The 24,557-nt window shown below is 50.9% G+C and overlaps 1 protein-coding gene across 2 annotated transcripts in view; it reads right to left on the bottom strand.

The window, feature by feature from the left end:
• The window catches only part of CPNE5 (copine 5), an 89,206-nt gene that overhangs the window by 55,370 nt on the left and 9,279 nt on the right, over positions 1–24,557 (bottom strand). For both annotated transcript variants that reach the window (XM_041727291.1, XM_041727300.1), the window contains exons 2-3: positions 18,660–18,700; positions 17,837–17,883 (exon numbers count right to left, since the gene is read on the bottom strand). In XM_041727291.1, the coding sequence (XP_041583225.1) occupies positions 17,837–17,883; positions 18,660–18,700 (88 nt within the window). The remainder of the gene's footprint in view (positions 1–17,836; positions 17,884–18,659; positions 18,701–24,557) is intronic.

The raw sequence follows: 24,557 nt of genomic DNA, 5'->3' as shown, positions 1-24,557 counted from the left end.
CTTTTTTCAACTTGGGCAGTAATTGCCAAAATAAAAAATTGATCCTGAGTACTAGTCTTCCTTAATGGGGCTCTGCAGCCCAGAAAAATGCCAGTACACAGGCCCCTCTCCTGTGTGGTGAGCAAGGCCCAGTTATCTGGGACTTAGCTCAGCACTCACTGGTACCCTGAATTAAGTTAGAAAGCTGCAGAGAGGGATCCCTGGGTGGCGCAGCGGTTTGGCGCCTGCCTTTGGCCCAGGGCGCGATCCTGGAGACCCGGGATCGAATCCCACGTCAGGCTCCCGGTGCATGGAGCCTGCTTCTCCCTCTGCCTGTGTCTCTGCCTCTCTCTCTCTCTCTCTGTGACTATCATAAATAAATAAAAATTAAAAAAAAAAAAAAAAAGAAAGAAAGCTGCAGAGAGAACCTCCCACCCAAGCCAGTGTAAGGTCATCTAAGAGCACTAGATTTGGCACCTTCTTGGGATGCCTGGGTGGCTCAGTGGTTGAGTGTCTGCCTTTTGTTCAGGGCATGATCCCAGGGTCCTGGGATCGAGTCCCACATCAGGCTCCTCAAAGGAACCTGCTTCTCCCTCAGCCTATGTCTCTGTTAGTCCTGTTGTCACACTGTATGGTAGTCTGCCTTGGCTCAGGGCGTGATCCCGGAGTCCTGGGATCAAGTCCCACATCGGGCTCCCCACAGGAAGCCTGCTTCTCCCTCTGCCTGTGTCTCTGCCTCTCTGTGTGTCTTTCCTGAATAAATAAATAAAATCTTTATATAAAAAAAAAACAAAACAAACATGAATCCTTTACCTAAGGACTTCTCTGTCATTGGTGGGACAATTCATAAACAATAACTACCATACAGTGTGACAACAGGACTAACAGAGCTATAGACAAACCTCCACAGCAAGGTCTCCCCTGGCTGCATGCCAGAAGCACTGGGAAGTGTGAAAGATACTGAGATCAACACAAAAGCAGATTACTGGGTGTCCTGTTTCAGGTACTGGTCCAGGTATCTGACCGCTTAGAGATGTGCACTTTTCTTTCTTTTTTTTTTTTTTTAAGATTTTATTTATTTATTCATGAGAGACACACAGAGAGAGGCAGAGGCACAGGCAGAGGGAAAAGCAGGCTCCATGCGGGGAGCCCAACATGGGACTAGATCCTGATCCCTCTTAGGTCTCCAGGATAACGCCCTGAGCTGAAGGCAGCGCTAAACCACTGGGCCACCTGGGCTGCTCTGATCTGCATCTTTCATTATTGTTGAGCTACTTTACAACTTTGTGAATTTCAGGAAGCACAGAGTAATGCAAATGATTCTTAACTGTAGAAATGTAAATACATTTTGTTCAACACTGTGCAATTATTTGATTATTATCCCTGTCGATACTGACCAATTTTGCATCTATTTATAAATTAATTTCAGCATTCCTGATTGCCTGTATACAGCTGACCCTTGGTGAACAATGCCGGGGTTGGGGGGGCTGACCTCTACACACAGTCCAAAATCCACGTATAACTTTTGACTCCCCCAAAACTTAACTAATAAGCCTACTGTTGACCAGAAGCCCTACCAGTAACAAAAAGTCAACAAAGATTTTGTATGGTATATGTATTACATACTGTATTCTTACAATAAAGTAAGCTAGGAAAAAGAAAATGTTATTGAGAAAGTCATAAAGAAAATACATTTGCAGTATTGCACTGTATTTATTGAAAAAATCTGCATATAAGTGGACCTGCACAGTTCAAACCTGTGTTGCTCAAGGGTCAACAGTATGTGTTGAGTCATCTGAACCAACTGTAACATCTTACTGGTTCCCTCATTTAATAAACAAGTTAAATAAATCTTTACCATGCGTTCATTTTATATTTGCATGGGAATCATGATTTTACCTTAAAAAAATGTATCCTTTAACAGGAGCTTTTTAAAAATACCCATGCTCAAAGCCCCATCACAGACCAATGAAACCCCATCTCAATGGGTGGGGCCTGAAAAATTGTTTTCTCGGTTTCCTAAGTGATCCTAACATGCAGTTGGAGTTGAGAACTGCTGACAGAGGAAGAAAGAAAACTAACATTAACTGAGCCCCGCTGAATGCTCACTAGATCAGCTCATTATCTCATTCGATTCTCAAAAAACCCCTGTGAGTCACTACCTATTTTCCAAGTGAGGACACTGAGAATCAGAAAGGTTAAGTAACTTGCCCAAGGTCACACAGGTAGGCCGAGTTGGGACCTATATGCAGGTAGGTGTAATCCAAAGCCCATTATACTTTTACTTCATCTCACTTCATCAAGTACTATGAAAATGAAACAAAGACGACATTTATTTCACAAGTATTTATAAAAGCCTTACTGTGTACAAGGCAATAGTGGAATACATTGAGTTAAACAAGACTGGGTTCCTATCACATCCCCTAAATCCAATAACAGTCTTACAATGTATAATCTATCCTTGTTCCAGGAGAATTCCTGCATTTTCCTCTTCTGCTCTAATTCTTTTTTTTAAGATTTTATTTATTTATTCCTGAATGTCGCAGAGAGAGGCAGAGACACAGGCAGAGGGAGAAGCAGGCTCCATGAAGGGAGCCCTACTCGGGTCTCGATCCCGGAGCCCCAGGATCACGCCCCCAGGTGAAGGTGGCGCTAAACAGCTGAGCCACCCGGGCTCGCCCTGCTCTTTCTAATTCTTAACACCTCTAGTCTTCAGACAAAAGGAAAATTTCTCCTAATGGCTTTCTTGCAGAATTATTCTGGGTAAACACCCAGGTACCTGTGAGAGAGTCCTCCTTTCGGAAAGGGCTCTATCTCCTCTTCAATGTACTGCTCCCCCAAAACTGGTTGAAAAAAACCCCTCTGGCTGAATTTTAGATAGACGCCAGTCCAGAAGGAGAACAGCATTTGTGCCACCTCCCTCCTCATCCGTCTCTCCTCTGACTCTTCTCTCGGCACAGACTTTAAGGAAAACACCCATTAGGGAAGATGACAGCGCTGCTTTTAAAATGGCACTTGAAGCTTCAATCGAGGGAATTCCCTAGGGATTGATCTCTGCCAGAGGAGAAAATGGAGTTCCCCTGGAAACAGGACTTGGAGAGGGACTCCACGGGCCCCCAAGATCTCCTAGCGAGCAAAGGGGGCAAGCGTGCCAGGGTGGGCAGTGATGAATTTCCAGCACGCAGGGGTAATTAACACATGCCTGTCACGAGCAACTGTGAAATCTACAACCGAGGGACTTACTACAGATGTTTTCTAGCCTTCATTACTTGGGCTGATAACAAAGGCGAAAAAAAAAATCTTGGATTTTGAAAATTCAAGAAGCCACCAGGTCTTTGTCAGGCCCAATTTATACTCCTATTAATGACCACAGGAAACAACCTTACTGATGTTTAAAAAAAAAAAAAAATCAATTTGGCTGCATTTCGTTCCACATAGAATTACAGTTTCCAAGCCTGAAGGGACTTGGACAGATGAGGTATTAGTGCGGAGCAGTGGGAAGTGCAGGAAAGCATATAGCCTGAATGCTGTATGGTAAATCCTGCTTGGAGGGAAGCAGGGGAGAGTGGGTTAACCCTTTGCCACCCATAATCGGAGCTGAACCAACCCCGAACCCTCTTCCAGCTCCCCAAAAGTGCCTGTCCCTCCCTCCGGTCCATTCTGAACCCCTCTGTCCACACTCCAGGCTCTGAGCATGGCAGGGGGTGCCTCACGTTGCTCACGGTCTGGGGCTACAGGCCACCCAACACCAGTGGGCACAGGAATTCTCTGATTACCAAAGGTGAAGAGAAACCCCGAAATCTTTGTTTTACCAAGCAATCCTGATACAGACAGCCTTAGGGGACTGGTGCTTAGAGGGGCCAGCATAGACTAGCTAGGGCATGATGTGAAATTGGGGAAGGGGCTGAGTACTCAGAAAGGTGAGGGGGACCTCCCTGACCTCAAGGCCTGGCACAGCTTCTCAGTAGGGGAGAGAGAGAGAAAAAGTACAAATGAGCCTGGAAATTAGGGTATTCACCCTCTCAAAAGCTCACGTCTCGTCCCTGGCAACAAAAACCAGTGGGAAAAGCTCCTGACATGCCACAAAAGATGCTCCTGAGGGTTCCTAAAACCTCCATGACTAAGCCCCAAGAATATCAATTAAGCGGCATTAATTACATATCATCAGTTCCAGTGAGACCCTCAAAGGGAAAGCAGACTTGAAACTTCTTTGAGGACAAAATTAAATGGCTCCCAGGGGCTCTGCTACACATAGAATGTTGAGATTTATGGGAGCGGTTGGGCAATGTCCTGCCAAACTGCCCTGAGACAAGGGCCGTTGCTGGGCTGGGATTGAGAACCCAGGTTAGGCAGGTAAGGTCTTCCCATTCTACATCCAGCTGTGAGGCCCGGAGAGGAGGGGCGTCCTCTGCCAAGACATGGGCCTTCTGACCTGCAGCGGGGTAACGGGCTGGCAATTAGGCCTGTACCCATTCGGAGGCTAATTCTCTGTGCCAGAGAGTCTCCTGCTGCTGCCCCCATCCCACCCAGCTCCTTCTCTGTGCTGCTGTACACTCCGGGGGACCCGTTCTCCCTTTGAACACCATCACCCTGGTTCCCTTCCCTGTGGCCTCCAGCTGGGTTGGCCAATGGGAGGCACGAGCAGATGGAAGATGGGTGGAGAGAGAGGTTGGGGTATTTCTTCCCATGCTGGCCCAGCCTTGGCACCATGGCTCAGGCAGGGGCTGCCTTTCCCAGGACCATGCTCTGGCTCTCACTCACAGACGGTAGCACTGTCACCTCCCACCACCCATGAGAGCAGCTCCCTGCTGTTGCTGGGCCCTGGTGCTCCACTTTTGCCTGTGGATTTCCTCAACCTCACCCACACTTTTGAAAGAACTCCCTTGAAACTCTTCAGTTAAACCAAGTAAACTCTCTCTCCTGCTGGGGCCATGACTGATCTATTTTTTCTCTTGCAAACATGTTCATATACATACAGTTGCCAACTCAAGTGAACATAAAACCAAGAACAGTCCCCACCCCACTCCTTCCGCTGGAACACCGTGTCACGTTCCTAACACCAGTGACCCCTGCTCATGCAGCCAAGATACGCAATGTCCTGTGACTGCCTTCTAGGATGCGGGGTCTCAGCACAGATGTCCCACCTAAGGGCCCTGTGGGAACTCCCAGGGACCAGGGGTCCCACCCCAGCCTCCTCCACTTTGTAGAGAGCGGCCATCCCAGCCCCATCCAAAGAGCTGCCAGCATGAGGCCCAGTTAGTGGAGAACACCTACCAGATTAGAGTCAGAGTCCGAGGCTTTCAATCAGCTCTAAGTGGGTGTGTGGCACCCTGAAATCGAATGCAAATGTCTGTCTGTACATGTCTGCATTTTCTGGGTGGAGGAGGTATGGTTTTTGTCAGTTTCTCAAAGGGAAACATGCCTTCCAAAAAATTAAAGAACCACCGATTCTACCTTTGAAGACAGATTTTTATGGTTTTCCACATAAAGAAGTACAGAGAAGCAGTGAATAGTGAAGTGAATAGAACAGAGTCTGGGGTCAGGCTTCCTGGGTTCAAATCTAGCTTCGCTACTCCATTGGCTGTATGACCTAGGAGAAATCCCTTTTACTGCCCCTCCCACCCCATGTTTCGTTTTGCTCTTCTGTAAAATAGGATCGCCAATTTATCTATACACACTTTGTCGGGTTATGGGAGGCTTATATGATTTGATTTATGGAATGTGCTTAGAAGGCAGCCTGGGACATAAAAAAAAAAGCTCTGTAAGTTAGTGATTCTACACTCTGGTCCTTCCCAAATCCTGAACCCTGGCCCAGTCCGTCCAGGAAGTGTGGCTCTCCTAGGTCTCTGACCTCAGCCTTATGTCTAAGATGCTCCCAGCCTATAACTGCTAACACTTCCTGCTCACCTTCCATGCCCAAGAGGCCCCAGCTCCAAGTGGCTTCTCTCCAGACATCCACATACAGGCAAGACGGAAGGGGAAATGCAGGACTGTCCCTTTGCTCTTACACAAGCAGCTACTCCTTTAAGATCTAGGCTCTGCACTCCTGGTGGGCATTCCACAAAATTGGGTCCAATAATGCCTAAGGCCTTTGTTAGAGAGAGAAAAAAAGCTTGGGACACCTGGGTGGGTCAGTGGTTGAGCATCTGCCTTTGGCTCAGGATGTGATCCCAGGGTCCTGGGGGGGGTCGCACATTGGGCTCCATGGAGGGAGCCTGCTTCTCCCTCTGCCTGTGTCTCTGCCTCTCTCTCTCTCATGAATAAATAAATAAAATATTTTAAAAATAAACATTTAAAAAGGCAGTAGAATGTTAAAGTTTGCTTAGAGACCCAGACCTGGAGAAGAAAATTCAATCTCCTGCCACTAACAGGAGAGGTAAAGCAGAAGGACCCTTTGGGCAAGAAGGCTGCTTAGTGAGGGTGGGGAGAGGAGGACCCTCTCAACCCCGGCTCAGACACACAGATTACTCATGAGAAGGTGCAAAGCAGGGCAGCCTGGAAAGAGGCTTTCTCTGTTGCTTCTAGATTTCTAAAGTCTGGTTCTCTCCTTCCTCACAACCCATCTGCAACTCCCCGCAAATGTCCATGGCTGGAGGGTACTGGGGCCCAGAGCCAGGGTGGTGTAGAGAGGGGTAGCTAGGACCCCTACCAGCCAGAGTTCTGTTGCTATTATTTATTTAGTGGAGGCCACCTAGATTAGCCCCTCAGGGATGCATTTCCCCACTGCTAAGACAAAGCAAATCATTGTTTCTCCAGGGGAAGGACAGAAGGGAATGTGCATGAAGTGTGACCTGGAATGTTTGCTGCAGAGCCGAGAATAACCCTCACATAGCCCTAAAGGGGCACATTTTGTCTCATTTAATCTTCATAACAACTTTATGAAGCACTACGGTTACCCCCATTTTACAGATAAATTAACTAGGATAAGGCTCGGAGAGAGGCAGTGACTTGCCTGAGGTCATACAGCTGTGCGGGGTGGGGGTGGGGGGAGAAACAGGATTCGAACCCAGGCTATCTGGCCTAGTTCCAAATCAGTAAGGGTTGATGTAGTCACTAGCTAATAAGAGATTAATATTGTGAGTGAAGCTTGGACTATATCCTATCCAGTCCTTATTCCTGTTTTCCTACCTACAGCTGAGCCTCTGAACTTCTTCAATGCTTGCTCCCTCTTCCAACTTGCTGGCTCTTCCTGAGGGTCGGGGTAGCCCCAGGTCACATGGCACAGAAGAGTGAGCCTGACCTATTCCTCTGCTCACCCCCCACCAACATTTCATTTTTATTTTTAAACATTTTATTTATTTATTCATGAGAGACAGAGAGAGAGAGAGAGAGAGGGAAAGAGGCAGAGACACAGGCAGAGGTAGAAGCAAGCCCCATGCAGGGAGCCTGACATGGGACTCGATCCTGAGACCCTGGGATCATGACCTGAGCCAAAGCAGACACTCAACCACTGAGCCACCCAGGTGCCCCCCATCAACACTTCCAATCCCTACAGACCCCCCCCAACACACACACACACACACACACACACACACACGCACGCATACCCTCCTGTGATTTCCATAAACATTTGTTGATTAACAACTTGACCTAGAACCTAAATATTCTGGAGCTGGGAGGAACAAAATCCTCTCAACCAATGAGAAAAGAGAGTCAGAGAAGAAGGGTTCATGCTGTGACACCGGTCACACAGCTCATTAGGAAAAGGGCTGTGATGGGAACCCAGGCCAGGTCAGCCCTAGCCCTGAGCAGCACCCTTGTTCTCCTAAAAGTCTGTCACCCCCTCTGTCAGGTTTCTCTCAGGTCTTCCTTCCATCAAATTCTCTTTCTCCTTCTGCTTAGTATAGTGACTCCCATCTTCAAAACACTTCGACATCCATGATCTTATTTAATGCCCTCAATGACCCCTGGAGACGTTATTATTGTTCTCCCATTTTATGGGATGAGAGAATGGAGCTTCAGGAGGCCAGAAGGACCTCCCGGAGGCACCCAGCAGTGGGGAGGGAGGACCAGGGCTCCAGGAGTGACGGAGCCACCGCGTCCAATGGTGTTCACCACAGTCCCCTGCCTCAATAATGAGTGGGTGGCTCTGCAAGCCTGAACAATGTTCACGGCCCCAGATTTAAGTAGCTCTGGCCTTTTTACAAATTACAGCTGGATGAAGCTCCAGAGACCTCCCTCCAGCTGCAAACCCCCAGTGGCTGTGCTGCCTGGGACAGAAGGAGGCCGGAGCTGACAGACTGCTCTCTACGTCGAAGCTGCCCCCCTTCCCCAGCCCAAGCTCCCCTATAATTTTCATATATAATTGAAGGCTCCTTAATTGGTGATTCTAAAAGCCCTGCTGCAGAGCCCAGCCCTGGCCCCTCATGAATCATGTTCACCGGGATTAAAATTAGAGGAGGCCAGAAAGCTATCTGACTCAAATAGAAATTGGAAAAGGCGGTGTGCTTGGTGCTGGGAACAGGGGCCCAGCAGGTGCTCGAGGCTGGAGAATGGCCCGAGGTCTGGGCACCAGGGCCTAGGTTTTGAGGGGGAGCACAGAGGACCTGGTTCCGTACCAGAGCCACACTGTCTTGGTCTGGGAAGTTTTCTGCGCTTCCCTCACTGGAGGGGTCCAGGATTCTGCTGCCACCCACTCCTCCTCAGAGAGTGAGGAAAGCCAGGCCCAGAGAGAGGAAGGGGCTAAGCCCAGCAGGGTGAACCATGACTTCTGTGGCCTGGTACCTTCCAGACCATTTCCTGTTGTGTTAAGGCCTCTAGGTGAGGAAGGGCAAAGGTGAGTGAGGAGACTGGAAGCTCCGAAGGCCTTCCCTCCTGCTCAGGCCTGGATGGAGAATTTTCCCTCCCTGGCCCCAGACAGCAGCAGCAAGGGCCAAGCTTATAATGAAAGACTTCCTGACAAAAGGCTTGGTTCCCAATTAGCCATTGTTCCAGATAATCTGTTAAAAAGTCCCAGCTCCTGGGGGAATGGCCGTTTTACCAATAAGCCTCGCCGCCAAGTCCCTGGCCAAACACTCTGCACCAGACATGCCCTGATCTTGCCAGGAGACTGAGCCTTAGGTCTGGCGCAGCCTGCGCGGGGAGGGCCCTGAGCAAGTCCTGCCCTACAGGCACCTGTTCTCCAGAGCACCCCAAAATGCCCATAGCTCCTGCCAAGTGGCATCAGGGTGTCTGAAGTGACACCACCCACGGTGGTTTCCTCCAGGTGAAGCTCTGGTTTCTCACTTTGGGGCTTCTTCCAAGGAGTCACTGTTGAGCAGTTTATTTTCTCTTGCCAGGCGCTTTCCCTGAATTAGCGCCTTCACCCCTCGCAGCAGGCCTGTGAGCCACGGCGCTTGCCCAAGAGCTCCAGCTGGGAAGGTGGTGGCCCAGGTTAGGACCCAGTCACCCTGACTCTGGAGCCCATGCTTTCCACAGCTCAGTCACAACCGTGAAGTGTACCCGGACTCTAACACTGAAGAGTTAAAGAGATGTACATATGAGCCGCCAAACGACCTAGACCAGAACCTTGGCTTTTCGCAGAAAAGCAAACTCCTCTCTTCAGAGATATCTCAGGCTCCTGCCGAATGTATGACACAGGACTAACCAAACGTCTCTCGCTGAGTGGGGGAAGAGGAGGCAGAAGCCACACACAAGTTCACAGTTGGCCCTTGACACCACATCAAACCCTGGAGCTAGCAGCCTGGCCAGATGGGAGGACTCAGGAGACCATATCATGCCCCAGCTCCACACTCTCTAGCTGAGGTGATGGGGGAAGCAGGGACCTCTCTGTGCCTCTGCTTCCTCATCTGGGGTGTGCTGAGGGCCAACGGGGGTCATGAGGTGCGGCTAACCTCAGGAGGAGCCACACCTGCAACAGGAATGCCATGCAGCCTCCTCCTGAGGGAGCAGTGGGGCAGGAGACAGAGCCTCTTCACAGCTTCATCTGACACGACTGCATAATAATATCGACAAGTGTTGAGCACAGCCAGGCATTGTGCTGAGCAACTCTGTCATAGAGTCCCCACCACAGCCCAGTGAGCAGACATCAGGATCCCATACACTGAGGGAAAAAACTAAAGCTCAGAGAGTTGAAGGGAAGGGACAGTCAGAATTTCAGGGGACACTCTGACAGTACCTCACTGTGCCAAAGCAGGTTCAGGGACACCTGGGTGGCTCAGTGGTTGAGCGTCTGCCTTCAGCTCAGGGCCGCCTGATCCTGGAGACCTGGGATTGAGTCCCACATCGGGCTTTCTGCATGGAGCCTGCTTCTCCTTCTGCCTGTGTCTCTGCCTCTCTCTCTCTCTCTCTCTCTCTCTCTCTCTCTGTGTGTGTCTCTCATGGATAAATAAACAAAATATTAAAAAAAAGATAGAGCCCTAACCCTAAGACTGTGAGCAGGCGCCCATGACCTACCTGATCCCCAAAGGCAGGCCTCCGTCCCAGACTGCCTGCTCCTGCTGATGGCAAGTGAGGGCCCTGAAAATTCGGCTGCATGACAAGAGCAAAGGCCACCAGAGGCTGTCCACGGGCCCTGAGACTCAAGTGAGACCTTTCCTTGAAGAGGTGGACTCTTCTCTGCAAAAAGCAGTCTAAAAAGCCAACCCCATGCTTGCCTTGGTGTCTATCTCCTAGAGAGGCTTGTCTCCTGCTTCGAGGTTTAACAATAATAATGATCCACTGGCTCCTGGGTGACTCAGTTGGTTAAGCATCTGCCTCTGGCTCAGGTCCTGATCCCAGGGCCCTGGGATTGAGCCCTGTGTCAGGCTCTCTCCTCAGTGGGGGAGCCTGCTTCTCCCTCTCCCTTTGCCCGCCATGCCCCCTGCTTGTGCTCTCTTGCTTGCACTCTTTCTCTCTCTGTCAAATAAATAAGTAAAAATATAAATATAAATAATATAAATAAATAAAATCTTTAAAATTGTTTTATAAGTAAGTTTCATCCACCCTAGGGGTGGATGTTACATTTGAAAAACCCTAACTAGGAGATGCTACCTCAAATACATTATCTTGCAGGCACTGGAGAACCCTTTTAACAGAGGGAGGTTGGCAATGATTTTCACAGCCAACAGGAAGGTGTGGAGAGACACGTGTATGGCTGGCAGGGCCACACAAGCGTTCAAGCACTTGCTCAAGCAGGGAGTAAGAACCTGCAGAGACCTCATGCCTTGGGAGGGGGCCTGGGTTTCTGATACCCCTGGGCTCTCCTGCCAGTGGAGGCTGCGCTATTCTCATGTGTGCTGGAACATCATCTGTTGCGGCCTACTTCCAGGGAGCTTTAGGCAAGACCCTGGGACCTCACTGAACTGGTAAGGACAAGCAGGTAACTAGGGACAACTGCTAATATGAGATTAGAGTCTAACCTAACCATTAGACTATGTGAAATGGCTACTTTTTTTCAAATTTGCAACCTGCAAATCCATATGGTTCAGCTTAGCGTGCTGATGCGTGTGGCAGAAATTGGCCCAAGTCCTGCATTCCTGGTCACATAGGCTCTGGTGTCGAGGTTCAGTGGAAGCAGAGCTGTGCCCACACCCACTTCTGTAGGAGGCTGCTGGCATCTGCCCCAAAGGCCTGACAGCTCTGGACAGCCATCCAGGGTTAGGTGGCTTCCTAACAGATTTGAATGCCAATCTAAAGGACATCAACTAAAGGACAACTAAAGGACAACTAAAGGACAAAGGCCTTTGTCAACTAAAGGACAAAGGCCTTGGACAAACCACTTCATCTCTCCTCACAGGTGGCTACAACATTACGGATGAGCCCCAGAGCACCTGCAGGGGTTCACTCAGGGCTAGTTCCTCTCTCAGAGCCAATTTTAGGGCAGTCCAAGTGGGAGAGGCTCGAAGACCAGTCTAAGAAGTTGATGGTTTCTCTCAGAGGCTCAGGAAACAGGTGAATTCCTGAGGTGTGATTTTGAGAGCCACTGGAACCAGGAAAAGGCCCTCTTCTGGTCAGGAGGAGCTAAAGGGAAGAAAAAAAAACACTGGCTGCTGGGGGTGGGCATGGGGGTGAACTTTAAGGTCAGAGCCAAGGAGGATGATCAGGGCTTGGAAGGGGGCAGGAGCCAGATAGGCCACCACTCAGAGAAGCAGGGTTTTGGGGGCAGGCTGAGGAGATACCCCAGGACAAACAGCAGGGTAGAACAGAGTCACCAGAGGGGCAGGGAGTAGGGGTCCCACGCTGTGCCAGTGTGCTACACTGCAATGCTGTTTGGGAACAGCATGATGATAAATGCACCTCTGGGTCCAGTACTTTCCTGGAAGAGCCCCTCCTGATGAAGGACCCTTCCACACAAGGCTGAGATGTTTCCCTTTAAGCCTTTCTCCTGGAAGCCCTCATTCCTTAGAGCCAATTGGACCCTGGAGTCCCAAGCAGAGAACGGAACTCAGGTTTGGTTTGGTCCAAGTATGGCTGCTCCCACTGTGACAGAGCACCCGGGTACTCAAGCTGGGCAAGAGCACATCGCAGTGGTATTTCCAGGCATTTCCACCAGTGTTATCTTAGCTGGTCCTCCTAAGAAGGACTCCTAGCTCCATTTTATTGATGAGTAAACTAAGACTCAGAGAAGACTTTGCCCACGTCCCATTGTCAGTAAATCTCAGAGCTGGTCGGGAATGCAGGGCTAGATGTCAAGTTCAGGGCTTCATGTGACAAGGCAAAGGATGGTTGTTCATGAAGCGCTTGGAGAACAGTTCAAGAAACATGGGATGGATTATAACCAGATTATGTAGCTCCTTGGTGGCTGAATGGCATACCTCAAAGACCAACTAGAGAAATTAGGTCAACCTGGGAAAAGATCTCCAGTGCGGGACCATAACACTCCATCCTGTTCAACCTATCTTTTTTTTTAAAAAAAGATTTTATTTATTTATTTGGCAGAGAGAAAGAGAGCACAAGCAGGGGGAGTAGCATTAGGGAGAGGGAGAAGCAGGCTCCCCACTGAGCAGGGAGCCAGATTCGGGCCTCAATCCCAGGACCCTGGGACCATGACCTGCCTGGAAGGCAGATGCTTAACCTACTGAGCCACCCAAGGCGCTCCAAACCCCTTATCATTCTTGTAGACAGTGACTGTTGCTAACGCAGGACCAGGAGGCAGAACTCAGATGCCAAATGCACGATCATAATTCAACATGATCTTCACGGCCAAACAGGCTCAATCTACCAAATGACAAATCTACTAAATAACAAAGATAAATGTAAAATCTCCCACTGAAGGCCAAAAATTCAGTCGCAAAGTCTGAGCTGCGGGAATCCTCTTTGGATAGCAGTTCGTGCGAGAAAGACCCAGAAGCCCCACATTCAAGATGAAATAAGTCAGAGACGCCTGCCAGGAAGGCCAGGGGAATACTAGAGAGTACAACCGATAATACGACCCTCAGAAACACACAGAATCAGAGACTGGAGGCAGGAACAGGATCGTCTGGTTCAAGCCCCTGTGCAGAGGGGGCCAACCTATGGTGCTCGGGACTAGACAAATAAGTGGGCAGTGCAGGACACTCACTCTGGGGGGGCGAACACTTCTGTGTGGACTTGTGTTCCAGTGGGAAGTGACCGGATTGGTAAAGGGACAAGAGACCGTGATATAGAGGAAGCACTGATAGAAATGGTCATGCTCTCAATCTGCCCAAAAGTGGGGGCACCTGGGTGGCTCAGTCGGTTCAGGTCCTGATCCCAGGGTCCTGGGGTGGAGCCTGGTGTCAGGTTCCCTGCTCAGGAGGGAACCTATTTCTCCTTCTCCCTCTGCCCCCACTCCCTGCTCATGCTCTCTCTCACCCACTGGCTCTCTGTCAAATAAATAAAATCCTAAAAAAAAAAACAAAAAACCTGCCCCAAAGTGGAATAACAGGAATGTGAGCTGTCCTCAGATATTGAGGAAAAGAGTATTTGGAAGAGAAAATCAACTTGCCCTGTGTGTCTAAGGAGGGTCGAATTTGGGATGAGTGGAATTTTGCCCTTTATACATAACTATCATAGTTCTTATGACATCATGTTCCAGATGTGGCTTTCACATTTGACTTCTCTGTACTTCGATTTCCTCCTCTGTGAAACGGGGCCAATAATAATAATAATATCTTCTGCATGGAGTGGTTGTGAGGATTAAATTAGTTACTACATGTAAATACTTAGAACCGTGCTCGGCATGTCACTGTTACATAAGTGTCAGCTATTAGCGTTCCTTTTTAATTTTTAAGATTTTATTTATTTATTTATTTGATAGAGAGAACATGGGGGATGAGGGGACAGAAGGAGAGGAAGAAGCAGACTTCCTGCTGAGGAAGGGCCAACAAACAAGGGTTTGACCAGGGCCTCCATCCCAGGACCCTGTGATCATGATCTGAGCCGAAGCCAGACACCCCTGCTTTTAGCATTCTTACTGCTGTTGTCATTATCGCTACCTTCTTGAGGCCAGAGGGAGTTCCTCTGGTTGTAAACAGTGTCTGGTCCCCTTTTGCGGGAGGACCCTGGCACACAGTAGGTATCCACACGTTCTTGTTGACATTTAGAGATGAACTGGCATTCCCAGCTGGTGTTAAATGTTCTAGGAACTGAGGCTGCTCAAAAATAGCACCCTGGCAGGGCTGTGTGGGTGTGGTCGCGGGAGCCAATGCCCTGCAGGAGGTGTGGGTCCAGCACTCGGACGCCCTACAATTCCGTAACACCCATCTCCTCCTTTCCAAGGGGCCCTGGGCCAGGACATCTGCCTGGCAAGCAAGGAACAGGGATTACCCGCCCACACACTTTGCAAACGGGGAATGGAGAGGTGCTCCTGGTGAGAATATTTCTGGGACCCTGCCTACCGGGCCATCCTGCCTTCCCTGGGACATGCCGAAAGGCAGGCAACCCTTGATACAAATAGTGCTCAATTTGCTAGGCTAAAATTACATCTTGAGTCAATTTTCATAAAATGCATTGACAGATTTAGGTGCTGGAAGACAGAGCTTTCTCAGAAGGCATTTAAAATGACCCAAACAGTTAAAATCAGCTGAAACCCGGCAGCCAGGGGCTGAGAGAACAGTTCTCGTCCCTCCACAGCCTTGTGCAAACCCGGGACCTGGCCCTTGCCTGGAGAAACTGCTGTGCCTGCACTTCACGCCTCCTAGTAACAGGATGATCCCCTCCCGGCCAAGGTTCTGCTAACAGATGTTTGGCAATGAACTAACAGGTGGGAACTGATTCCTATTTACGAGCAAAAGCCTTCTTCCATCCCAGAGGCAGTTCCAGAGGCAGATCTGGATTTTTCTTTAAATGTCCTCTGTGGGTCATAGAGAAATCAGGCAAAAAAATAAGGCCTCAAAGGAATAGGGAAGGTGTCTTCCCGTCTCCAGAAACAGCTCGAAGCCTGTGTCCTAGGGGTACCCATGCGGCTGAGCTCTACCACCGTCACCCCTGAAAGCTGCATGTGGTGTTGACTATCCACGGGGCAGGCTCTTCGATCTCTAGGGACACGACCCCAGCCGTCCTCAGCCATGAGCTCCCTTAGTGGCCTCTTGCTGTATTTTGCCCTGCCTCGCTCATCGCCTACTGTCCACCCTGGACTGTCTCCCTTTGCCCCTCTGGATCCATTCCCCAGTCCACCCTGCCCAGTGCAGGGGAGGCAACCCCATGTAGACTGCATCAACAGTCCTCCACCCCAGGGCTTCCAGTGGGGTTACGCCAGGGGGGGCCACCGACAGGAGAGTAGAGGGTGGAAAGAGAGTGACATCGCCTGGGGCCCCTGCTCCTCTTGGGAAGTCCTGCTGGGGTTCTGGGAACCTCCTGCCTCCCTGGCCTCCTCAGGCCTGGAGTAGTAATGACTTCCTACTCCTGCCAGCCAGGTGATTCATACCCCTCACTGGTTTATCTAAACCCCGAGCACTCCTTTATAAATAGCCCTTTATTATTATAACTTCGCCCAGCTACCCCGGACCTGGACTGACCTGCTCATTTTGGCCTCCCCCATGCCTTCGCTTCTGTCGCCACCTGTGTGGCTGGGCCCTTGTGCCATGGCCCCCAGCTTCACTGAGACCCAGCTCCTCCAACTGGATGCCCTCACTGCACGGGGGTCTAGGGCCCTGCTTCCACCACCTGAGCCCTGTTCTGGCCTCTCTCTATAGAATGGGAGGTGGGGCCCAACGATCCCTGCAGTTCCTTGTGACCCACATTCTCCACGGCTCCACTTCATGCACCCCGTAGCCAGCTGCCTTGTGTCTCGTCATGTTTGATTTTTAAAAGTCCAATGAGCTATCAAAGGGCTTTGGCTAAACGTGGCATGCTGGCCGGAACTTTCTCTCCTCTGAATTCCCATTTTATTCTCACTGATACTCTTCTGCTCCCCGTTTCCTGTTAGGATTATTCACACATGTGAATCTCCCCTTCCAGGCGGCAAACTCCAATCCAGCTCAAGCTTTTGGTGAAACTGTTCTTTTGGCTGTCTCCCTCTTTCCCCACTGCACCTGGGATGTTGCAAGGGATACCACAATGTTTATTCTTGCCAATATTGACCGATGGGGGAGTGACCGGGAGGCTCTGAACATTCTAAATGATGCTATGCAATGGTATTTACCGAGCAATGACTACACACCAGCAACCTTACACTCATCACTTGTTTTCCCTTCACCACGGGCCTTCCAGGGAGGTCTTAGCCTCATATTACATATGCAGAAACTGAGGCACAGAGAGGGTAAGGAACTTGCTCCAGATCCCACCTCCAGAAGGGCTGGAGCCAGCAGTGAAGCACAAGTGTAACTGACACCAACTCCTCCCACCTTTTGCTTGCTCCACCCTGAGGGCGCGGGTGGTAATGATGCCACGTGGCAAGTGGGCCCCTGACCCAAATGGAGACAAATCTCAATTACTGAAGGTCATTCATGGCGAGAGCAGCAGTGTCTTCTGAAGAGGCCCTTCCAGAACTTGCCTGAATGAATCACCACAACATTAGCACATTGGTGCTGTCTATGAAGCTTGGCCAAAAGGCCTCAAAAGTAATTAGTTCACTTAAGTAGGCTAAATATTTCCCCAGCAATCTGATTCCCACTTTAATTGGCTTAGAGTCTTGGAGAGAGCGAAAAAGTAAACTTTAGCCCAGCCCCTATGGAAATATTTCCCACACATTTTATGGATAAAATTCACCCCCTTCAGCCACTTCCTCCTGCCACATCTAGGGACAAGAGGTGGAGAGCAGGGCAGGTGATGCTCAGACCAATCTGCCAACAAGGAAGAGGAGGTTTGTTAATAAAGTCTGAGTTACCGAAGCTTTCTCATTCTTGTCGTGTCATGGGGAGGGGGCGGGGGGAACTCCCCAGGCTCTTGGCAGAGCTAGGAAGCCAGACTAAAGAGTTGGGACTTGATCCAAAGCAGAGAGGAGTCACTGAAGGTTTCCTGGTGAGGGAATCACCTAGCTGACTGCTCAGGTTGGTCAGAAACAAGGGAAGGCTGCTCTAGAGGAGACATGGCGCTAGCTGCTATACCCATGTCTTAGGCCACCAGACAAGGAGATCCCTTTTGTTGGGTCCAGGCTCCCTTTGTCTCCTGCTCCCTGAGGAGCAGACTGGGGATCCCTGAGGCCGGGGTTGTGTCTCCTCTCAGACTGGGGCTCCCTGAGGGCAGGGCTGTGTCTCCCCTCAGACTGGGGCTCCCTGAGGGCAGGGCTGTGTCTCCCCTCAGACTGGGGCTCCCTGAGGCCAGGGCATATCTCTCCCTCCGACTGCCTTCTAGAGGGCAGGAACTTTCTTCTTCACTATGGTTCTTCCTCCGACAACAGGGACAAAACTCCTTATTATCCTCCCCAGGGGCTTAGATGCTGCACTTCAAAACATATCAGGTGGGATATCTCCAGAGTTAGACAAAGAGACAGATAGTGAGGGGCCGATGATATTTCAGGGGGGGAGGGGCCACCTACCTCCCGCCACTGCTTGTTCTCCATCCCTTGAGTATACATGACACATACTGTGGAGAGAAGAGAAAGATAGAGTTAAGACCCAGGCCAAGAAGAAAGTGAGGGCCCCAGATGGGGAGGGTTCTGGATGGGGAGGCCCCTCAGGAGACTTTGGCCTGGTAGCACTGCTGGGTCTGGAGTGAGCAGGGTCTGCTTGGAGAAGGGGGCCTAGAACATAAGCATGTCTGGGAGAGGCTCCTTGTGGAGGGGGTCAGGGGCTGTTCGCATCTAGGCCAGAACATGATAGAGGGCATGTGGAGCACTGAGTTGCAGAGATGTGGCAGGAGAGAGCATCTGACACCTGATTCAGTCATCCTTTTAGAGCCCAAGGCAGTCTCATGAGGCCTATTATTAGCATCAGTCGCACTCCACTGATAAGCCAACTGAGGTCAAGAGGCCAATGACCTGCCTAAGGTGATAGAGTTGAATGGCATTGCTTAGGGCTAGATCCCTGGACTTGAAAATCAGTGCTCATGCCCCCAGGACCACAGCCAGTTGGGGCTGGCTCTGAACTGGTTTCCCTGGGATTGGGAACTTCCGGCCCCAGACACCCTGACCCTGCCAACCCCCTTGGTTGGGTTGAGTCCTTCACAGTTCCTGGGGGCTGGGGAGGGTCAGACACGCCAGCCCTCCTTCTCCAGACAGTATCAGTAAAACAGTCACAGCCTGAATGCACCCGGAACGGGGCCTGGCACATAGTTGGCGCTCAGGAAGGGCTCAAGTGTGTCACTGCAGTGGGTCATAACGTCATTGCTGTTGTTCTTATTAGTGTCAGAGCAGGACTTACGTGGATCGGACTTGGAAAACATGTCTTTGTCCAAAAGGTTCCTGAAAGGGGGAGAGAGGAAGAGTCAGCACAGCCAGAGGAGAGGATGGTCTCAAGGGAGTCAGGCCTGAGGTGAGACCCGGAGACTGCCTCAGGCCTGGCCGCAGGCAAAACATGAAGAGGAGGCTCCTGGGGGAGACATCTATTAAATGCTCATTAAAGCCAGCCCAGGGAGGGCCCTGGAGGCCCCTGGGCTCCGCTTCCTGAGGAGTGTGACTACCCACCTCCCATCCCTACCAGTGCCAAACATGCCCTGGGTACCCAGCAGCCCGAAGGAGCTCACTCTTTTTTTTTTTTTTTTTTTTTTTAGGAGCTCACTCTTGAGTCAAATCTCCATCGGCCCAATGGCTTAGCCTGTTCTAGAAATTCTCCTCTTATCACATCTCTACCTCTCAAGAAAAAAAATAACAATAATAATAAAGTAAAATCAAGCAAACAAAACTCAGCCATCTAGGGTCCCATTCTCTGAGTGAGAAACTAAGTCATAGCCAGTTTATTGGATCAGCTCACCTATGCTGAGAGATTAACCAGTGACACCTCCCACAGGATGCAGACTCATTTGAACAGGGTCCTTCTGTGGTCAAGGCCAGAAGCTAACACGTGACCCTGATCATCAGACTGGAAGGCACTGTAGCAGGATAATGGACACGTCTGAGGATGGAGAGGTCTAGAACCGGGGGCAAGCCACACCTCCCCGCTTCCATTCACTCTTGAACCCCACGGACGGGTCAGGCACTGAGCTAAGTGTTCTACGAATATTAACTCCCAATTCTCACCCTGCCCCGCAAGGTCAGTACTGGGCAGGCATCACCCCATCTTACAGATGTGGAAGGGGGGCATAGAGGGATCAGACAAGGGGAGGGCCTGTGCCTCTGGTGTCCACCGTTCCACGTGACCTGCTGCTGTCACGAAGCAACACAGCCACTGGAAACTCAGTTTCTGGCTGGAAAATGACACAACTTCGAGCCTCTGTTTCTTTATCTGTACAATGGAGACAGCAGAGCCAGCCCTGAAGATTGTTGATGCCCTACCCTCTCTTGTCAGCCCTTCTAGTTCCCTTTTGCAGCCAGGGTTTCCTCCGGTGCCTGCTTCTCTCCAGGGGGCTTTCTCTGGCAAGCCAGCTGCAAATACCAGGATGTTTATGCTCCTCAGGGCAGCCTTCAACCAATGATGAGCAGGATTTGGGGGATAAATATCCAGTTCTTCAACCCTTTTCCCAACCCCAACCCTGGCAGCTCCCAGGCAGTCTTCTAGAAGGACTGAGACCCAGAGGCCCAGTGAGAGACCTGCTCATCAAAGACCCTTGTTGACTCGTGCAAGGCCCACACACACCCCAGCCCTGAAGGACTTCCTGTGAGCCCTCCCAGCTGTGTGAGCTACTGGCTCCTTCCTACATTGCCCTAAAGGAAGCTCTGCCCTTGCCAGCCATCTCAGCCTTGTCCCACCACCCTTCCAGATGTCCCCAGGGGTCTTCCCCCTCCTCCCACTTCCCTCCACTCCACAAGAGCCCCTTCCTCAGAACAGAGAGGTGATCCACACTCATCTGTGTGGCTTCCTGACCGCCAACTCCAGCTGTCAGAGTTGGATGGAACCCTCTGGATCATCTGTTCCATCTTCTCCCAGAGGAGGGGGCAGACTGAAGCTCAGGGAGTGGCACGGAACAAGCAGTGGTAAAGCCAGGAAGACCTATAAGGAGGCCTTATCCTGGATCACTGCCACCAAAGCCATAAGGAGTGCAGCCTGTAGGGGCAATTTGACCCTACAGTCAGTGCTCACCATCCTGAGGAGGGGGCGAAAGTCCAGCTGAGACAGACAGTCAGATCCATAGCAACCTGGTGGGGGTGCCGGCACGTGGCATCCCCTGCTGCTGGGGAGGTGCCAGATTGTGTTCACGAGTCACCCCAGCTCTGGTCCCCAAGATTCCCAGAGATGTCTCCAAGAAGGGGATCCCCAGGTCCCCACCCTCTGTTCCACTCTCTTCACTCAGGGCCCTCTTCCCAGAAGGCAGCCACCCCAGTTAGTCCTCCATGGCCCCAAGATCCACACCCTGCTGGTCTCCACACTCCTGCACCAGACCTGCTCCAGGCAAGCTGTCACTTTGGAGACCATCTGATAAACCTCCCAGCCCACTGCAGTGAGCAACAGATGAAATGACATGCAAGGTGGCTCTGAAGGGGGCAGGAACCCCCAGGGAGGAGACAGGTAAGATACCACTTTTATATATGCTCACCCACCCCAAAGTGGGCTGACTGATACCTGGGTTGGCCACCTCATCCTGCGGCATCCTAGGTTTGGAGGCAGAGGTGTCTATCTTAATTTCAATAAAGGACAAAATGCCTTCATACCAAGATGAGACTGTGATGGTGGAACCTGAGGCACAGTGAGCTGCTGGAAGTAATAAAGAAGTGGGGAGGGGGCCCCAAGGACAAGACTTTATTAAAGAGAGTGCTGGGGTTTATCTTTGAATTCTATAATGAAATTCTGTAATTGCACAAAACCTTAGAACATTCAAGCTGGAAGGGACCTCAGAGGTCACGTTTTCCAATTCTTTTATAAATCAGGAAGATGCGACTCAGAGAGAGGGCATCTGACTTCTCCAAGGTCTGGGTTCTAGAATTCAGGTTTCATCATGTCTAGGCTAGTGAGACCCTGGATTTCAATGTGTGTGTGTGTGTGTGTGTGAGAGAGAGAGAGAGAGAGGAGAAACAGGAGAGACAGAGGGAGAGATGGGGTGGGTCTTGTTTTCAAAGAGAAGCAGGCAAGGAGAAGCAGATTGTCCTGGCTCCACCACCCTCCCTGGGGCAGAGACACAACCCTGCACCAGGAAGTAGAACCAGCCATCTAGCTTCAGCAGCTCCCTGGACTCTGGAGTGACCTCTGGACTCTGAGTCCTGGGGCTTCCCTCTGCCCTGCTGAGATTGTCCTTGTGACCCTTCCAGACACATTCCTATCTATCCTCTTGGATTCTGCATCCCTAATGGGCCCTGATCAACAACCCATTTCTTCTCCCCCTCCCCTGAGCTCCTTTGGTCTACAGTGTGCAACTCTTACTTGTAGGACCCCAGGTCCACACTCAGAACACCCTGGGCTGCAAAAGGAGGGGCGCATCTATCTCTCACCAGCTGTGTGCCCCTCTATGCTAGGGACCCCACCTCTGCAGCAGGCCAGCCCAGCACCTGACTCAGAGCAGGGGGCTGGCACATCAGACAGATGAAGGAAGACCAAAACGAATGGCCACATGGCTGAGTGAGGTTCTTGTCTCTCTGCCTGCATGGTATCTGGTCATGTTCAGGGCCGGCTCCTATACTTTCCCTTAGCTGTATAGTCTCAGGGCTAAGTCCATGGGTTCACATCCCAGCTCGACAAATTATTTGTCTTCCTTAAGCCTCAGTTTCCCCATATGGAAAGTAGGGCTAACACATATCCTCCATCGGAACCGCTCTGGAGCTTTAGGTCATAGTGAGGCTGGTCAGAGGGTTAGTCATCATTGGCCCGCTGCTGAGCAGAGCAGTCACTTTCCTGGTGGGTGCTCAGGTCTACTGGGTGAAAAAGGACACACAGGATGGGCAACACAAGCTACCTCCACCTTCGCCTGTCCGAGTCCACCTCCAACACATACACTCCCAGCACCCCACTGTGAGTGTGCTCTGCTCACCCCAGCCTCAGGCTCCTCCTTGGCCCCCTGTTCTTCCCCCAACTCAGCTCTGAGGCCCTTCTGCCCCTTTGCCTAAGTCCCTGCACCCTATACCCTCTCTGGTCCCTTACTCCATCCACACTTGGCCCTCTATGTGTCTCACCCCAAACAGAAGCCTCAGGACCCACTGAGCCTACTCTCATAGCCTTGAGATGATGGCTTCACCGCCAGGAGCAATGGGCCTCTCACTTCCTGGAACTTGCCCGTGTCCACCTTGTAAAAAGGCAGATTCCTGGGCCCCCTGCCCAGAGCCCAGTTTTGCAGGTCTGGATGAGGCCCTTGAAGTCATCTTTCAATTAACTTCCCCACCATACACACCCACCTACACACACCCACACCCACACCGTCATCATGTTTCTGATGGCTGTGGTCCTAATACTCTGTGTTAGGACACTGGGGCCTCAGCTTTCCCCACTGCAACAAGGTACCCCCACACAGCACTTGAAAGCTCCTCTGTGACCCTCACCCCAAAGCACTGAGGACTCCCCGGGGTGACAGACAGTGAGTGACTTGCCCACAGGCACACAGTCAGCCAGAAGCTGAGGGGGGAAACCAGGTCTTCTGCCCCAAAGCAGGGCCCCAACCACGAGGGCACTGACACACCAGACCGTAAGTGCTTTTTCTCCACTTTCTGTCTTTGGAGAGCTCACAAAGAGAAATTTTTTTCCAACAGGCAAATGTATTTTTTCCCCAAAAGAACATAAAACCCTTCAGCTGTCCGCTCAGCAGCCTGGAGCTTGGCTTCTTTTGTTCCTTAAACCAAGGCCCAGTAACAGAGCCCAGGGCTCCCTTCCATCCTGCTTTCCCCCAAGGAATCATTTTCAATTCAGTGGCAGCAAGAAAATGACCATGTACTGGCTGGTGAGGTCAGAAGTCCCCAGGCCCCCAACAAAGGAAGAAAGCACTGGAAAGGTTACAATAAGACCTCTTTGCTGGTGCTAAAGGAGGGAGCCTGAGGGTCTCACTCTCCCATCTGGGAGGCTTAAATGAGTGGGAAGTAGAGGCTGGGACTCTCTAGTCAGAGAGAGGAGGAGATATGGCCCTGTCCTCAGGGAGCAGCAGTCTGAGGGGGAGACACAGCCCTGCCCTCAGGGAGCCCCAGTCTGAGGCCAAGATATGCTCACTCTTGAGCTGAGCTGCTGAATAAACTGACCATCACACATCCCTGGTTGTCTCGAAGCAAAGTCCATAAATGCTGCACAGCAGCTCTGAGCAATGACTCCAGCTCAGCATAGGAGGAAACACATTCAGAGCACTCACCCTCAGCTTTCCCCGGGTCAGGGGTCCCCCCACGGGCTCCCTGGAACTGTAAGCAAAATGTGGCATATGGGTACATACAGATGCATTGTTTTTGGAGAGCTGGTCATCAGATTCCCAAAGAGGTTTGTGAGGTTAAAAAGTTAAGGAAAGATGGTTCATCTTTTTCCCAACAACCCTCCCTAAGCATCCCTTCAACATCTGGCAAAAGGTGGGGGGCACTGAATGCAGATTTGGAGAGTCACCGCTCAGTCAAAAAGTCAGCTCTGCTCTTGCCCAGGTGAATGACCTCACTTAACCTCTCTGTGCCTCAGTATCTCCATCTGTAAAGTGGGGATAATAAAATCCCTCTCTCCTAGGGGTTTTCTGAGAATTGATAGAGCTCACAGGGGCAAAACAGAAAAGTGTCGAGCATGTAGTAAGCTGCAATCCAGCGCTCACTGATGGCCTGTAGAGAATGAAGTAGGGTCTCTAGGGATGCCCCATGTTCTCCCCTCCCTGCCCCCTAAATGGGCTGGAGCAGGACCTTAAGCAGCTGCATACCCACCACTGGCCACCATGGCTGTCCAGCCTTCCTTAAAGAGAGCAGACTGGGGACAGGTGAGCCACCATCGGGCAGAAACAGGAATTTCGAGCAAGCCCACAGAGATCCCCGGACCCAGAGAGCCTGCCAATAACACCTCCTTTTTCCATGGAGCAATCCAAGCTCATCTGGCCAACACCCCAGGCAGGCAGAGAGGGGAAGTTAATCACAGATACAGTCTGCACCACGTCCTTTGTTGGGTAGTTAATCTGACACCCCACCACCCTATGTATCAATGCCAGGAGGCAGACATCCCTCATTCTAGAGGCCAGGGAGCTGGGGCTGAAAGGTGCGCCCCATGTCACCCAAATTCCCAGGGAACACA

This window comes from Vulpes lagopus, chromosome 1 (genome assembly GCF_018345385.1).
Source record: "Vulpes lagopus strain Blue_001 chromosome 1, ASM1834538v1, whole genome shotgun sequence".
NCBI classification, from domain to species: domain Eukaryota; kingdom Metazoa; phylum Chordata; class Mammalia; order Carnivora; family Canidae; genus Vulpes; species Vulpes lagopus.
This window is presented reverse-complemented; position numbering and strand designations above follow the sequence as displayed.